Below are 17,029 nucleotides of genomic sequence, written 5' to 3'. Positions count from 1 at the left end.
GTTTTTTTTAACTAAAAATCGGCAGCATAACGACTATAAAGAAGACAACCAACCTGTCCAACTATAATTAATAAGAACAATAAGTCTAAAATTTCATCATACCTAGCATAGCATTCTACTTTCGATATATTTAATGTATTTTTAAATAGCAATATAGGTAATCCACTTTTAATACCATAATAATATATAAACTTTTTACTTACCCAATCTTGTTGTGCTCGCATGTTGCACCATCCACGACCTTCTTTATAGTGACTCTTCTTCCAACCCTCAATATAATTCACCTTTCTTGTTGCTTTTCTCTATATAGAGTTAGAAAAAACTATCATTAAGATTCGATATAACTGTTAATAAATCCTTAAATAATACTAAAAATAAACTTACTTCCTTCAACCGTTTTTGGGAATAGGGTTTCACTCCCATGTGAACTTGGATAAAGTTGTTTTCCTCTGTTCTCGCTATTTTGTACAGACTTTCCCTTCCATTTTTCATTTTTGTAAAGCTTGTCGATAACTTTTCCCCACTCTTTTTCAGACTGTGTTCGTGGGGGATTTCTCTTTACGAAGTCTACATCCTTATAGCCTCCCACTGTATCAAAATGTTCCTTTAACTTCCCTTTCCGACGCTTGTAAGACGATGCACAATCACTGTCGATTCCTTGAATCATTTGATTCCAAAAAGGTGTGTCTCGGAAAGCTTCAATATCAAAATAATTCTACAAAAGAAAGGATTATTACACATCTAAAAATTATAAGATTTAAATAAAAATAAAACATTATATTGTATACTTACATGCACTTCGAGATAAACTTTGTTTTTGAATTTTGCAGGGACATCTTTCCAACTTGGATAATGAAAAGGGACAAATTTTGCAACACTATTTGAGACACACCGTATGTAAACTTGGTAATTGTCTCCAAAAAACTTAAATTGTTTTCCCGTAAGTTCAATTTCAAGTGGTAGTGGCCCTTTGTTTTTATCAAACTTTTGTTCCAAATTTATGTTTCGTCCATTCATACGAGTTTTCTTTGGCTTTGCTACATTGACACATGTAATTGAAAAGTTAGTATGTTAAAAATATATTCAATATGAAGACATATTTTCTCATAAGAAGTTACTTACATGACTCATAGGATGTCGGGATCTTCTGTGGACGTCGAGGAGGCTCATTCCCACCATCTCCACCATGGCTCCGTGCAACATGTGCCGACATTTCTTTGATTGAAATAAATAATAAAAATAAATTAAACAAATATTATAAGCAACAATTAAAACATTGTAAAAACTATCCATTAAAGATACAAAAACATTATAATACATTCAATCATAATCATCACTAGAATAATATGTGTCTACAGGATCATCATCGTTTTCATCATTATCAATAATTTCATCTTATGAAGGGTATGTATCACTGTCTTCCTCATCATCATCAATAAAACCTTCATCATCCACAATAGGAGCATCACTTGATTCACCAACTTCATGTAAAGTTGCCCGCATTGGCAAATATCCTAAGTCGGCGACCAAGTTAGAATGAAATGATTGATCATCCACAACGGGGGCAACACATCTCTCAACAACCACATTTGATTCACCATCATTACCTACGTCGACAACCAAGTTATAATCAGATGATTGAGTGTCATGTAAAACATCTACATCATTAACAAGAATGAGACTTGGATGGTCCCAATGTTTTCGATGGTGAACGTCTTCCACAACTCTCCAATTATTGCCATTTCGAGAAGGATCTTGAAGATAAAACACTTGTTTCACTTGTGTGGCTAAAATGTATTGGTCATCATCGTACCATGTATTACCGACATACCATTCACGACTGATGTCAATAGCAACGATACCATTTTTCTCAACAAATCGTCTTTTCCCCGATGTATTAAACCATTTGCAACGAAATAGAACAACCGAGTAACCACTTAAATAGTTCAACTGGATAATCTCTGTAAATTGACCATAAAATGGTGTACCATCTTCTCCAAGTGTAAAAACACCACTGTTTTGAGTAGTACGTCGAAGCTCATGATCATATACTACAAATCTAACACCATGGACTATGCAAGCAGTGTAAGAATACGCGTTCAACGGACCATGTGCCAATGCCTTTAATTCATTGGTACATTCAGGGGACGAATTTCTTTCTAGCTGATAGACCTAGAAAGATATAAGATTAATAACTTCTAATAATATTATACTTTAGATTTATATATGTATAAAATATATCTACCTTATCACTGAACCATGAAGAAAATTTCGCTTTTACATCTCTTCCCGGCTTTTTAGATGTAATTCCCTGTATGTAGGAGAAAGGGTTCAAATTAATTTATCACAAAACCTAAAAAGAAAATATAAAAAATAAAAATACTTACGATATATAGCATTTAACTTCATCGCAGTTGTGTAGTACAAACCAATGCAATGCTTTTGAGGCCTCTTTAGAAAGAGAAATGATTTTCTTTTTCGACATCGGACGACATTGTAATGAAAACACAGAAAACCGACTCTTCGGAATGCCAACATCTGCATTTCTTTCGGGACGATTAAATTTGGTTTGTATACCATCAAGATACATGGAGCAGAATGTCAACGCTTCATCTGCAACATAACCTTCTGCTATTGAACCTTCAGGTCTTGCTTTGTTTCTTACATAAGCTTTTAACTTTTTCATGTATCTTTCAAAAGGATACATCCATCTCATATGTACAGGCCCTCCAAGAATATCTTCTTCAGGTAAATGTAGAACTACATGAACCATTATATCAAAAAATGTTGGAGGATATATCAACTCCAAATTGCATAAGATCTTTATCAATTCATTATGTGCTTTATACATGTCTTTCACATCCAATGTCTGTGCACAATTTTTTTTAAAGAATGTGTAAAGGTCAATGATTGTTGTTGAAACATTCGTAGGCAAACCAGCTCGAACCCATATTGGTTAAAGTTGTTGCATGAGGATGTGATAATCATGAGACTTTAACCCAATTATATTTGAATCATTAGGAAGCACCTTGTTCTTAAAGTTTCATCCAAAACCATCGGGTAGTTTAACTCCTTTAATGAACTGACAGAAACATTCTCAATCAATTCGTTTGAAAGAGTAATCTGGATGTGGTTGCATGATCTTGTTGTTATTCTTTTGTAGCCATAAATTGTCTCGAATACCCCAATTTTCCAAATCTTCTCTTGCTTTTTGTGTGTCTTTTGAGTTTTCATTCTTCAACAAAGTACCCACAAAACTCTTAGACACATTTGTCTGCACGTGCATAACATCTAGATTGTGTTTTAGTTCTAAAGAAGACCAATAACTAATCTCAAAGAAGATACTCCTTTTGGTCCAATTTAGCTCTGACTCTGTACGCTTTCTTTTCACACCCCCACCATAACTAGGATGTTTCCCTGGAATACGATCCGGGAGACAGTCTAGTTGCTTTAATATTGCTGCATTACTGAATCGCCGGGGAGGCTTTCTCGACTCTTTTTTTCCATTAAACAACAAACTCTCCCTCCATTCGTGCTTGCTATGCAAGAATCTTCTATGACCAACATAAGCTATCTTGTTGGTTATACGACATGAAGGTGTGTCTTTATTGCAGGTAGAATAAGCTTTATAACCTTGACCACTCCATCCAGAAAAACTGCTATGAGCAGGATAATCGTTGATAGTCCATAATAGTGTTGCATGCATCGTAAATATAGTGTTGGTTGCTGCATCTCTCATTTGCACTCCTTCGTCCCACAACATTTTCAACTCGTCTACCAAAGGCCTCAAGAAAACATCAATGTCCTTCGCAGGTGATTTAGAGCCATGAATTAGCAAAGTCAACATGAAAGAAGACTCTTTCATACATAACCATGGTGGGGTATTGTACGTTGTCAATATTAGCGGCTACATACTATACGACTGATTCATGTTGCAAAATGGATTAAAGCCATCAGCAGCCAAACCCAAGCGAACGTTCCTAGGTTCATTGGCGAACTCAGGATAACGCTTATCAAATTCTTGCCATGCCTTCCCATCAACAGGATGATACATCTTACCATCATTTGACCGCCCTGTATGATGCCAAATCATGTCTTTTGCCGTGAATCTAGAACTATACCTTTGAGAAGCCTGGGAGTCAAAGGAAAATAACGCAACAATTTTTGTGCCACTTTCTTCCCCTTTGTGTTTTTGTCAACCGATATGCTCTCGTTACAAATAGGACAGTTCTACATCGACTCGTTCTCCTTCCAAAACAAAGCACAATCATTAACACAAGCATGTATAGATTGATATCCTAACCCAATTTTTTCCAGCTTCTTCTTAGCTTCATAGTGTGAAGCTGGAATCGTATTTTCTTTTGGGAACGCAACTCTTAAAAACTCTAAAAGTTGGTCCATCGAACTGTCTGTCCATTTATTGATGGCTTTCATGTGCATCAGTTTTGCTACAAAGTTTAGGGAAGACATCCAGCTACAACCAGGGTATAACTTTGTATTGGCCTCTTTAAACAATGCATCAAATTCCGGGTCTAAACCAATTCCTTCTCCATCAATATTTCCTTCATAAGTATTTTCCTCTTCCATAACATCATCTATTGCATCAAACATTTCATTTGTTGTTGTTGTAGTATGGTTTTTAGGAAACCAAATGTTGTCTAAATCTGAAGAAGGATACTCCTCCCCGTGATGAATCCATATACGATATGATTGAAGAAATCCACGGTCATGTATGTGGGCATAAACTGTAGTCACAATTTGTCGATACATATTCGCACAATCTCTACACGGGCAACATGTTTTTCCTTCACCATCGACATGGTTCTTTGCAATCTCTATAAAGTTTGTAAGACCTTTTAAGAATTCTGGAGAGCTCCGATTTGGCAGTGTAATCCAACTCTTATCAATTGTCATAACTGTTTGATTATCAAGAATTAGATTGTATGTATTGTAAATATAAAGCTAATTTGTTTTTATTTAGGATTTCTTTTTCATATTCTTCATATTATACCATCTTACTTGTATTGCTTTATTATTTTTTATAGCATTCTACTTATACTTGTATTGCTTTATTTATTTTTTTATTTTTTTATCAAATTTATTATTGTTAATTCATATCCATTTTCTTTTTTAAAAAACATATTTTTGATATATAATTGATGAAATGAATTTGTCATTTGGATTCGTTTTAAACTTTTAATGACTAATATAGAGATATTATATTTTCTTTATGAAATATATTTTAATGCATTTTTTAGATTCTTATCAAACAGATTTGTAGAATATTTGTTGTGATACTTTTTTATTTTAAATTAAATTTCTGGTTTTTTAATATTGCCTCGTTATAAAAGCTTGTTGTTGTTGTTTTGGACTTTTCTATAAATCTAAATACTTATTTTGATCTTCAAGGTATTTTATTTTCTTCAGATCAAAACTCACCTTAAAAACTATTATTATTTTGAATTAATTAAAATAAATAATATAATAAATATCTTGGATCTTATATTAGAAGTGAGTACAATATTTTTTTTAATGTTTCACAAAACATGTAGTTTAAAAAATATGAATTAACATACTTTGTGTGTTTAATTCATGTTAAGTTATATATCATACTTTGATAAAACTAGCAGTTATAGCAAGAAATAGCATTGCACTTTGATAAACTATTGTAAATGAAGACTATTATTATTAATGTATCACTTTTACTTCTTCTCAAACAGTAAGGGATTATATCATCATCACATACCTGGTATTGTCCTTGAATTTGACTTTGACTTTGAATTTGACTAGTCCTTAGTCAGCTGTCCAACTCAGCTCAACAACTTCTCTTTCCTAGATGTCAAAAACATGATATGTTAAGTATCATGACTTATAAAGATTAGAGACCTAGTGTGTTAAGTATCATGTCTGATTATGAAGTATCAATTCCAACAATATATAAAGCATCATTTAGACATTTACAAGAACATCCAAACACCATAAGGATATTTCATATGCATAATGATGTATATGATAAAGCATAAAAAGAGTAGAGAAGAACAAAAGCAAGAAGAAAACTACCTGATATTTCCAAACACTGCAACTAGATTTGTTGTTGTTGTACCTGTTCAGACTGCCCTAATTGCTGCTTCCACTGCCCGAGATTCACCAAACACACTAATTAATGCATTGCATATGATATATATGCATTGCATATACATAAGCATAAACATATATAAACAAATCATTCTTTCTGAATTCTGACCCAAGCATTCCTCTCAAATCCATTATAGGCATTATGGGTCAACTTTCTTTATTCAAGTGGGACTTTTTTTTACAGGATTGCTTTTACTCAAGGGTAAATTAGACAATGCAAACCCCAAACACAAGGTATACTATCCAAAATTATAATTGGTCCTTGGTTTGATCTTTATGGTCTTAGTATCTTTCACGTGATCATTTTCTTTGAAGACTTCAAATCAAAATTACCAAAATACCAGCTGGTCATTATAACAAATTATTGATTATTCTAATCTGAGTTTTTTTTTGAAAAAAAAAAACAGAGCTGTAACCTTGGAGGTGCCACAGAGGACACCAAAAACTGCTAGGTAGCTCAAAACTTCTGGGGTAGAACCGGAAAATTCTTCTACTCAAAAGTTTCTGAACATCGGTCGCCTCGTACTCCAACATCCAAGGTATCATATTCATATAATACTAATAAAAACATTTTGTTTTTGGCTTTCGAGTGTCATAGGGGTCTAATAGTCTTTTTTATCTTTTGTAAAATCACAGAAACAGCGTCCTGGCAGAGTGGCTGAACTTGAAACCCAACTCTCTTATCTTCAAGAAGAACTTAATAAAGCCAAGGATCAATTAAGTCAATCGGACGAAAGTAAGAAACGTGCCAACGAGCATGCTGACGTGGCCAAGAAAGAGCTTGCTGACATATTAGAAAAGCTTCAAGATTCACAACAACGAGGATACCACTTTACAAATTCGAAGTGCTTATGAGCTTGTGGAACAATCAAAATTTGAGTCATCTGAAAAAGTTCAAATACTGGAGGCAAATTTGGAGAAATCGAAAGCAAAATTGGAAGATTTGAAGGCAAAATTGATTGAAAAAGAAGAAAAACTGCAAAATGTATCAGAATAAAATAAGAACTTGAACGAGAAGCTTAAACTAACAACAGATGAAAATAAAAACACTGAAGATGACAATGCCGATGTTGTGGAATTAAAAAGATTGGAGGCTAATTTGGTACATCCAACACATCTTCTGTTCCATCAGATCTGCACTTATTTCTTGACTTCACTTTACTGTCTATATTTCGAGTATTTATGTACATCCAACACATCAGATCTGTCCTTCAGGCTTCAACACATGAAACTAAGTTTCCATATTTAGTAAACCTGTCTTGCTTATCTTTACCATTTTTGATCTAAAAAACTAATGTATGTCGAACTTTAAGCATAAAACTACTACTAACATTTGTGGGTTATTCATTCTTGTCTACGATTGAAGGTCAAAATACTCTGACACTTGCACCATGATCAACTAAGAGCTGTTTTCCATGTCTCTGAAAGAGTCAGAAAGCCTGTGAGTTTCTCTATAAGTTTCTTGTCTCCATATACACATCAAACCAATAGTTTCATTGGAAAACTAAGAAATGATTATATGTTCATTTCACAGGTTGCTATAGCTCGGCAATTCCATTTCAACTACACAACACCAGATATATCTAGACTAGAAATGTTGTGCACATCAACACCATTACCTACTAAACACCGGCCTTTTGTGAGGTTATTATCTCGATTACCTTTTTTTTCCTCTCTTCTTTTCTTGAATTATGATTTGATTTTGAATCTATTACATCAAAGGAGATGGAAAAGGCAAAGTTTTGACACTACCCAACACCCCAAAATCACCTAGGCATGAAACCCAAAACTTTTTTTATTTCCAAACATGGGGAAAATTAAATTAAAAAAAACTATAATTTTAATGAATATCAGGGATGATATAAAGCAAGAGGAAGTTCTACAACTCGCAAGCAAAAATGGAGAAACAGTGCAACTTAAATAGCCAAACAGCTTCTCAAAACTAGATCAACAATTACTAGATTTGAATCTAAAACTGAGACTTTAAAAGGGAATTTGCCCTTTATTACTATTGGATTGGGAAGAACTATTATTACTAGCAATTATAACAAATAAAGACCATTATTATTAGTGTATCACTTGTACTTCTTCTCAAACATTAAGGGATTATATCATCATCACATACCTGATATTGTCCTTTAATTTTACTTTAACTTTGAATCTGATTAGTCCTTAGTCAGCTGTCCAACTCAGCTCAACAACTTCTCTTTCCTAGATGTCAAAAACATGATATGTTAAGTATCATGACTTATAAAGATTAGAGACCTAGTGTGTTAAGTATCATGTCTGATTAAGAAGTATCAATTCCAACAATATATAAAGCATCATTTAGACATTTACAAGAACATCCAAACACCATAAGGATATTTCATATGCATAATGATATACATGATAAAGCACAAAAAGAGTAGAGAACAAAAGCAACAAGAAAACTACCCGAGCATTTCCAATGCTATTGATGGGTTCCAAAAGCTGCAACTGGAGTTGTTGCTGTTGTTGTACCTGTTCTACCCTAATTGCTGCTGCCCTAATTATTGACCATTATAACAAATGAAATACAATAAGAAATTCTTCCTTAATAGACAATTTTTCATAATCATAACTGTGAATATATTACTTGACTTGATGTTTATATGTTAAAGTCTATATCAATTAACAATCAGCTTTTTCATCACTTTCAATAGGTCAATAAGCATATATCGGTGCTGCAAACATATCTGGGTGATAAAAATATCTTTAATCGCAGAAGCAAAATCCACAGAGAAATCAATACCCCAGACTTGAATAATGAATAACTAGAAGGAAAATCAACAGAAAAATCATTGATGTGGTTACAGTTTATCAGTATTGCATCTTCAAAATGAGAAGCTGTGAAAGAAAATCACGATTCTAGTTTCAAACAGAGAATTACTAACCTAGGTCGCCGGAGTGGGGCTTGTATTCGCTAGAACTTGTAACCGGAGGGGAAAAAGAAGCCACTAGTTAGAATCATCGGAGTTGAAGCTAATCATCAGTGGTCTTCAACAACTAGCATGAGGATCGATAGAGATGAAGAAGATTTGCGGTGATTGGGAGGTGAGAAGTCCCATGGGAGAATTGTCGATCGATCGATCAAGAAAGAGTGAGCATAAACAACTGATTCAAAGAAGATTTGTTGTTGATTGAGTGTGCATGAATAAAACGAAGGGGCAGCTCTCGTAATTCCGGGCGGACGACAAGTCGTGTCTATAGTTATCCCCAAAACAATGTCCCAGTATTATTTCCGTGGAATTATTAAAAATAATGTCATTTTAAATTTTTGTTATTTGTTAGAGCGACAAGTCGTCTCCACAGATATTTAAAGAATGCGCCAATCCCATGTCATTTCCCGCTTCACATGTTGAGACAATAGGGCATCGTTGTAGCTTCAAAAGTCAAAAAAAATTCGTCAACTCTATGGAGACAACCTGTCGTCCCTATAGATCTCGTCCCTATAGGTGCTTTTTCCTGTAGTGTGACCTTACAATCTCTTCCTATCTGATGATGTCAAAACTAATCTTCAATAATTTCTTCACCTCGTTCCCCCCCTAAGATTTAGATTGAAACTTTATGTTCTTCAATATATAACTCCATATTTATATTGATGTCAACTATCGGTGATTGGTCCCCCCTTAGATCTTGCATCTCCTCAGATCAATAACACTTAGTAGTTTACAAGTTTCTCCCCCTTTTTGACATCAACAACAAATGTGAAACTTGGAGGAAGCGATTAGTGAATCATAGTCGTAGCTTGTAATCCAGTACGTTTGTGATGTCTCCTGATAGCGTGGTCTTAAACTACCATTCACTGACATAGTATTGCGAGATTTCATCAACGTTTGGTTTCATGCGCTGAATCATTAATCAATTTTATTAGAATAAAATGAAAGTGTGGTATTATGTGTGTAATACATTCTAATATGAAATGTACCGATCAACTAAGATTTTTTGAATTCTCATTAGCATCTGGCTTCATACGGTGAATCATAAAATTCTAAAGAATAATATATAAAGAGAATGGATTGATGCGGGTGATAAGCTGTGGTGTTTAGCTTAACCATCGACATTGATTTTTCAAACTCTCATCAGTGTATGGTACATTACGCTGGATCTTAAAGCTTTAAAGAATAAAAATGAGAGAATGGATTGTTTTAGTCACACTGAGGTGGAATCAGCATGAATCATTAACAATTATAACCCATCAACAAGTAGTGGTTTAATCCTTGCATCATAGAGTTAGTTGCAGTCTAGAATCATAGATTCACCGTTAATTCTTAATGGTACCATGTCATACCTCATTCTAGAAGGTCAAGGACATGAATAACCCTTTGTTATTTAAGGACCAGACAAGTAACTCTTACGTTGATGACTATTCAATCAAGATAATTCATTGGGTTATGCTCAATGTTTTAGCAGAACATGAGACTTGATGCATACGGCACACATGCTTCCTGGGATGATTATTTATCAAAAGTTATATACTTGGCTTATGAAATTCCATCGTCAAATCTTTTTATTTTTAAATACAGAAACAAAATAATACATAATATACAAACAAAAAAGTTAGTCAAACGAGGAAATAAAAGCATAGGAAATAGTCAACAGAAAGAAGAATAGTTAAAAAGGAATATACAACTTTTTCAGAGGCTCTCTACATAGCCTTTTTCAGATGAATCATAAAGGCATAATTTTTTTTTTGAGTGGAATCACTAAAAGGATATCTTTTTAACATGAATACTCATTAATTAATTTTCTTTCATCGAGATATCTACCCTCCATATCTGGCTATAAAAGAAACCATAAGCAAGAAGGTAAATACATCAAAATACAAAACAACTTACTACAAACTAAGAATAATGAGGCCATTAATCGATGAGAAATTGCAAATGGATTACAAACTTCATGTTCATCAAGAGCAAGAGAGGAGCATAAATAGTTTTTGTAACCAACGAGTTAACTAGCTCAAATCCGTGAAACCATCGTGTTGACAAGATAAAAATGAGGGCATTTATGGTTTTATTGGATTATGAGTCATTAGATGAAAACAAGACTCATTGTTTTGATGGTAGCCCCTTGCATCCATAATAGTAAGTGGAAGAGAAAGAGGGCATTATCAACAATAATAGGACATGATGCCACTGTTCTTCTTGAGCATTCAGAACATTCTGGATGACTCCAGCTGTAACACTAGTCAAAATAGGTCAATAACAATCACATGTGATTATACCAATCATGTAATGTGATTTTGTTAAACTAGTATTTTAGTAAACTTACTATGTATTTCATGATAATTCTAATACAACTATGAACTTTCATACATACTTTATAGTATAAATCAAAGTATACGTCTATACGTATCCAAAAATATAGATAACATCTAAATTTGACTTCACGTGAAGAAGTTATGATAAACCGAACACTATAAATCTCTATAATAAGAGGAATTTAAAATAGGCTTCCGAAGATGTCGCTGTCAGAAACCCTAAATACCTACACGTGGATATAAAGAACGTCAGAAACGGAGTTCGTATGAAAACGTTTTGGCCTCCTGAAGATGTCGTTGTCAGAAACCCTAATGAACTCACGACATGAGCAAGGTTTTCTCACGATGTGAGGACGCCGCAGGACACGAATCGGGGCTAGAAAACACGCGTTAAAGCTATCGGATAACTCATGGAATTCACGACGTGAACCTATCATGTTCACGACGTGAATGGGCCAAAATCATCCTATAAATAGCGATCAAAGCTCATTCAATCCTTACATCTTCCACTTTCTTTCTCTCTCGTTTCCGAAGGCCGTTTTCCTTCCCGAGCCTGACAACGACGAGCCTCTGTCCGTTTAGATTCTATAGATCACGCTACTAGGGTGAGTTTCATGGCCCCACTTTCTAATATTTTCGGGGGAAAATGCATGCTAAATATTGTATATACGTTACTAGTATGTCTATATGATGGTATATTAGTATCAACGTAGATAGTTATATTAACCGGGATATAGTTATTTTAAATATAATATTTTGAATATATACAACTATTATTAACTTGTTATCATGTTATTATAATAATGTAGATCTTGATTTATACTTAGGATTCTATATATATGTTGTGTGCGATATAGTTCCGAAGTTATATTCGGAAGTTGTATATGTTAATTTATAAAGTATGTTGTTATTGTTGGTTTTATGTCAAGATAAAAATTGATATGTTATATATTATTTTTGGTTTTATGTCAAGATAAAACCTAGTTTTACTTCAAGTTATAGCTGTTATACTGCCTAAATGTTATGAAATTAGGAGTAATGTTTAAAAGCATAGTCTAGTAACTTAGGGTTTTAGACATGAATATGCTTTTGTTGTTAGAACTATAGAACGCCGTCAAAGTCTACCTGAGCTACTGTATTCATCATCCAAGATTGGGGATCTTAGTGAAAGTCCTCTGACCTATATTCATTAATCCCGTGTGAGCGTGACAACCCCACCGTGGTTGTTAGCTACAACCAATATTTGGTGGGTGACGAACTTTCCTAATTTACTACCTTCCGACGTCGATGAAGCGTATGGAAACTACCGCAAGGTATGATCCTTGTACTATCGCAAGGTGTGATCCTTGTACTACCACAAGGTGTGATCCTTGTAACTATCACAAGGTGTGATCCTTGTAATAATAACCAGAGGTATAAAACTAAGTCATATAGTCGCAACTAAAGACTCATGGTAACATAAGTTTATAAGCATTATACTTTGTCGATATACAAGTATGAATGTTAAGTATATGTTTCCCAAAGACTTATACTCTAAGTATAAGAATCTAGTAGGTATATTACTTGTATATTAAGTAGACCACTATACCTATCCTACTTACTCGTATAGAATTGAAATAGATTTATACGTAGCGGTTTTACTCGTATAGAATTGAAATAAGATTTATATGTAGCAACTTAGTTTGTATGGAATTACAAACATTTATACTTATACTCTAGGTTCAAAGAACGTTTAGGTATAACACTTATTTGGTAAGTAAACCATTATACCTAGGATATGTATACTAAATGTTTGAGAGTCAAAATGATACTTTTAAAACTATACTTTTTGAACTTGAGAAAAAGTGTTATTTTATATGGAGTCAAAACCTGTAAACTCATCAACTTTATGTTGACGTATATTAAATTGCATGTGTTTTCAGGAAATTGATAACTATGATACGAGAAATGACGTTACATCGCCCGGTGTTTTCGCTGACGGCCGGGGTGTGACACCACCTCTTGCAAACTTTGGAGGAGGGAGGTGCAGATAGATCTTAGATAGGCCTGAAAGATAGATAAAAGAAAGAAAAGATAATACTTGTAAATATTATAAGCATATCTTAAGCAAACTATGTACAAATCTTTAGATATAATAAAAGAAGCACTTGTTTATTTTATTTTATTTTATTTTTTTGTGTTTTTTAGAAAGCAAACAAAAGCAATGCTAATTCAAACGAGTTAGAAACAATTAAGTCATTGAAAGCATGCCAAGATCTACAATTAATTTTTTTAGAGTCTTCTTGTCCAATGCCTTAGTGAAAATGTCAGCCAACTAAATAGTGGATGGAATGTAGAACAACTCCACTTTTCCATTTTGAACAATGTCCCTGATGAAGTGATGAAGGATATCAATATGCTTGGTTTTGGAATGTTGCGATAGATTTTATATCATTTGAATGACGTTGGTGTTGTCAAAACAGATGGGAGTCTTTGAGAAGTTTAAACCATATTCCAATAGCTGATTTTGAATCCATAAAATCTGAGCACATCACCTTACAGCGGCTACATATTCAACTTCAGTAGTAGAACAAGCCACTGATGTCTACTTCTTGCTGGACCAACTCACCATTCTATCTCCAAGCAGTTAAGATCCTCCTAAAGTACTTTTACGATCAATGCCACAACCACCATGATGGAAGTCAGTGTATCCCACTAGCTTCAACTCAGAATCATGAGGATACCATAACCCAAGATTGGGTGTATGCTTTAAGTAGAGAAAAGTCCTTTTTACAATAAGAAGATGAGATTCCTTAAGAATGGTTTGATAATGAGCACAAAATATAGTAGCAAACATAATTTCATTGTAACATTCAATTTTGGTTAAGTTCCTCGATTAGTCCCTTATGTTAAATTGTTTTCAATATGGTCCTTTGCTGGTACACGGGGCGTCCTCTATGAGTACACTTGGTGTACTAGCCTCCTGATGATCGCGGATCCCATCCACGTATGTTGGGTGTACATGGAGTACGCATGGCATATGCAGGCCTAGGACAAACCCTAATTTTTAGGGTTTGTGCCCTATTTAAGCATCTTATACTCATCTCTTGGCGATTTTAGACCAGTCTCCATATCTTCTAAACCCTAATCTTGCCCTTACCCTTTTTTTTGGTGTTTTTGAGCTTTTGTGAAGAATTTTGGTGTGTTATTGTGCATCTTGAAGTGGTAGAAGGAGATTGAGATTCGTTCCTTGGAGTGAGGCTTAGAGATCTAGAGTTAGCATCTTCATTTCGGTCCATTTGAGGTATAAAGTTCTTAGCTTGACAACTCCTTGTGTAGATCTAGTTTGGGTTTGTTTATGGATGATTTTGGTCCCTTTTGGTTGATTCTTGTGAGTAAAGGTTGTTTCAAAAGCTTAGACCTTAGATATGGACTTTTTAAGGGTCCCTTATGCGTAAAAATGCAAGCTTTATGGTGTATCTTGACCCATGCATGTGTTAAGACCTTGGTTAAGCTCTTTTTGAGCTCTTGATCCCCATTAAGCCATGCATGCATGTAAAGTTGCCAACTTTACATGATAAGTCGTCTTTAGGGGAAAGATTTGAGAGTTTGGATGAAGGACTTAGCGGGTTAAGTGCTTAATGGAATGAATTGGCACACTGGGGAGTACGCATGGCGTACCCATCTGGTAAGCTGGAGTATGCTAAGCGTACGAGCTGAGTACGCCCTGCGTATTCAACAGATGGGCCTTGGGCTTGATGTTTTGATATTGGGACAATGTTTGGGCTTCCATTGTTTGGGCCTTATTGGATCATCAGACTTCTGTGTCAGACTTTGGGCTAGCATGTTGGGATTCCTTGGATTTTAGGCCCATGATGGGTTTGGGCCCAATTTGGAAGATTGGGCCATAATTGGGACTTCGGTTGTTAAGTAGAATTTGGGCCTTCATAGTAGTTGAATTGGACCTTGGCCGTGGGCCAAGCTAGATAAAGGTTAAAATAGTTTTTAGCCCTGGTTATGGGCCCAATAGATTAGAATGGTGGTTATGGATTGGGATCCAATTAATAATTGGATAGTGCGAGGATTTGTTGGAACAACATGCAATGATTTATCTGAGTGATTCAATAGTTTGAGGTGATTTTCCTTACTGTGTTTAGCGGTTCAAAGGCACCAAAGTCGACCTATGGTTTATTATGTAAGGATGCTAGATGTCTGTGTGACTCTTGCATGGATTATGTGTTGGTATGCTTACTGGGCAAGGCCCGATGCCGACGAGGCTCGATGAAAATATTGTATGCTATTGTCTTTGTGATTATCGCATGTGTTCGTATGATTATATGTTATATGTTATATGTTTATATGTATACCGGGCGGGGTCCAATGCCAGGTGGGGCTTGTCGACTGACAGATCTATATACCTTGTAGGGCCCAATGTCGTGAATGACCCGATGTCGGGCGGGGCCCGATGAAGGGCGGCGCCCAATATGTGTTTATTATGTATGGTATGTGATAGTTTGGGGAAATCACTAAGCTTTGTCCTTACGGTTTTCAGTTTATGTTTCAGGTACTTCTGGTTCGAAAGGGAAGAGCCCAAGATGATTGTAGAGCACACACCACCTTATTCCGCATTTTGTGATTTACTCTAATATTTTATGATGTATTGATAGGCTTTGATCCATCTTGGTTTTATGATGATGTTTTGGATTACCATTTTATTAATTTAAAAATGAAAAATTTTGGGTCTTATTTTTGGGACGTTACAAGTTGGTATTAGAGCCTTAGTATGAGGGATTCGAACATACTCTCGGGTGTGTATGAACTCAAACTGAGGATTTGGTAAAATTTTTCCAAAAGGAAATGTTTATATATGGGTTTTCTAATACAAGAAATGGTGTGGTGCATGCAATCGAATGGGCTCAAATAATTTTCCCAAAATACCCATACATGTTATATGATATGATCTGATCTGTGAATCTATGAATTGTATGCTAGTTAGGGCTAAGGATCTGCTCAGTATTTGCATGATAGAATGTTAGTAGAGATGCCTTTGTATGCCTATTGTATGACCTTGTATACTTGCATGCTAATACTAATCGGTCAGTGATCGGATGGCATGATTAGGTTATGCTTGATTTTGATTACTCAATGCTCGAATGTTGCTTGCTTTGTGCTTTTTAGGAGTTTTCACTAACGTTAGCTAACTAGAAGGAGAATATGTTAAGTTACATATTACTGAGACTAGATAATTTTAGAAGGTTAGTTTTTTACTCTATTGCACAGCTCTTGTTTGAGTCCAGCCGTTGTAGTGTGAGAGCTCTCATTCGAAGAATTATCTGGTTTTAGTGATATGTAATTGTATTCGTGAGATAGTTAGCGGGAGTTCCTTCTGCAGCTGATGGCGGAGAGTGGTGCCACGATTACCCTAGGAAAACATAGTTAGTGAGAGTCCTTCTGCAGCTGATGGCGGAGAGTGGTGTCGTGCTTACCCTAGGAAAAACTAGGAACAAATTTAGTGTTTGGAGCCTTATCTTGATGAGGATTAATTGTATGGATAAGGAGTGACTTGGAGGATTCAAGGAAATCCTTGAGGAAAGTACGGACTGATGTGGAAGGTAGTTTGGGAACGTACTACTG

At 34.9% G+C, this 17,029-nt stretch overlaps 3 protein-coding genes across 3 annotated transcripts; all 3 read right to left on the bottom strand.

The window, feature by feature from the left end:
• Positions 1 to 358: 358 nt before the first annotated feature.
• Positions 359 to 8,350, bottom strand: LOC145095707 (uncharacterized). The gene is made up of 5 exons (XM_079033541.1): positions 8,261 to 8,350; positions 6,061 to 6,133; positions 1,123 to 1,215; positions 793 to 1,037; positions 359 to 715 (listed from the first exon to the last, which is right to left on the bottom strand). The coding sequence occupies exons 3-5, from the start codon at positions 1,211 to 1,213 to the stop codon at positions 359 to 361; spliced, it is 693 nt and encodes a 230-aa protein (XP_078889667.1). The 5' UTR covers positions 1,214 to 1,215; positions 6,061 to 6,133; positions 8,261 to 8,350.
• LOC145093143 (uncharacterized) lies at positions 1,222 to 5,033 on the bottom strand. Its single transcript, XM_079031212.1, has 3 exons — positions 2,388 to 5,033; positions 2,246 to 2,311; positions 1,222 to 2,172 (listed from the first exon to the last, which is right to left on the bottom strand). Exons 1-3 carry the CDS (start codon positions 2,397 to 2,399, stop codon positions 1,396 to 1,398), a joined length of 855 nt encoding a protein of 284 aa, XP_078887338.1. The 5' UTR covers positions 2,400 to 5,033; the 3' UTR covers positions 1,222 to 1,395.
• Positions 3,908 to 4,914, bottom strand: LOC145095706 (uncharacterized). Its single transcript, XM_079033540.1, has 2 exons — positions 4,276 to 4,914; positions 3,908 to 4,132 (listed from the first exon to the last, which is right to left on the bottom strand). The coding sequence occupies exons 1-2, from the start codon at positions 4,912 to 4,914 to the stop codon at positions 3,908 to 3,910; spliced, it is 864 nt and encodes a 287-aa protein (XP_078889666.1).
• Positions 8,351 to 17,029: the final 8,679 nt, after the last annotated feature.

The sequence above is a fragment of the Lactuca serriola genome, chromosome 3, assembly GCF_051521515.1.
Source record: "Lactuca serriola cultivar US96UC23 chromosome 3, Lser_US96UC23_V15, whole genome shotgun sequence".
Lineage (NCBI taxonomy): Eukaryota > Viridiplantae > Streptophyta > Magnoliopsida > Asterales > Asteraceae > Lactuca > Lactuca serriola.
This window is presented reverse-complemented; position numbering and strand designations above follow the sequence as displayed.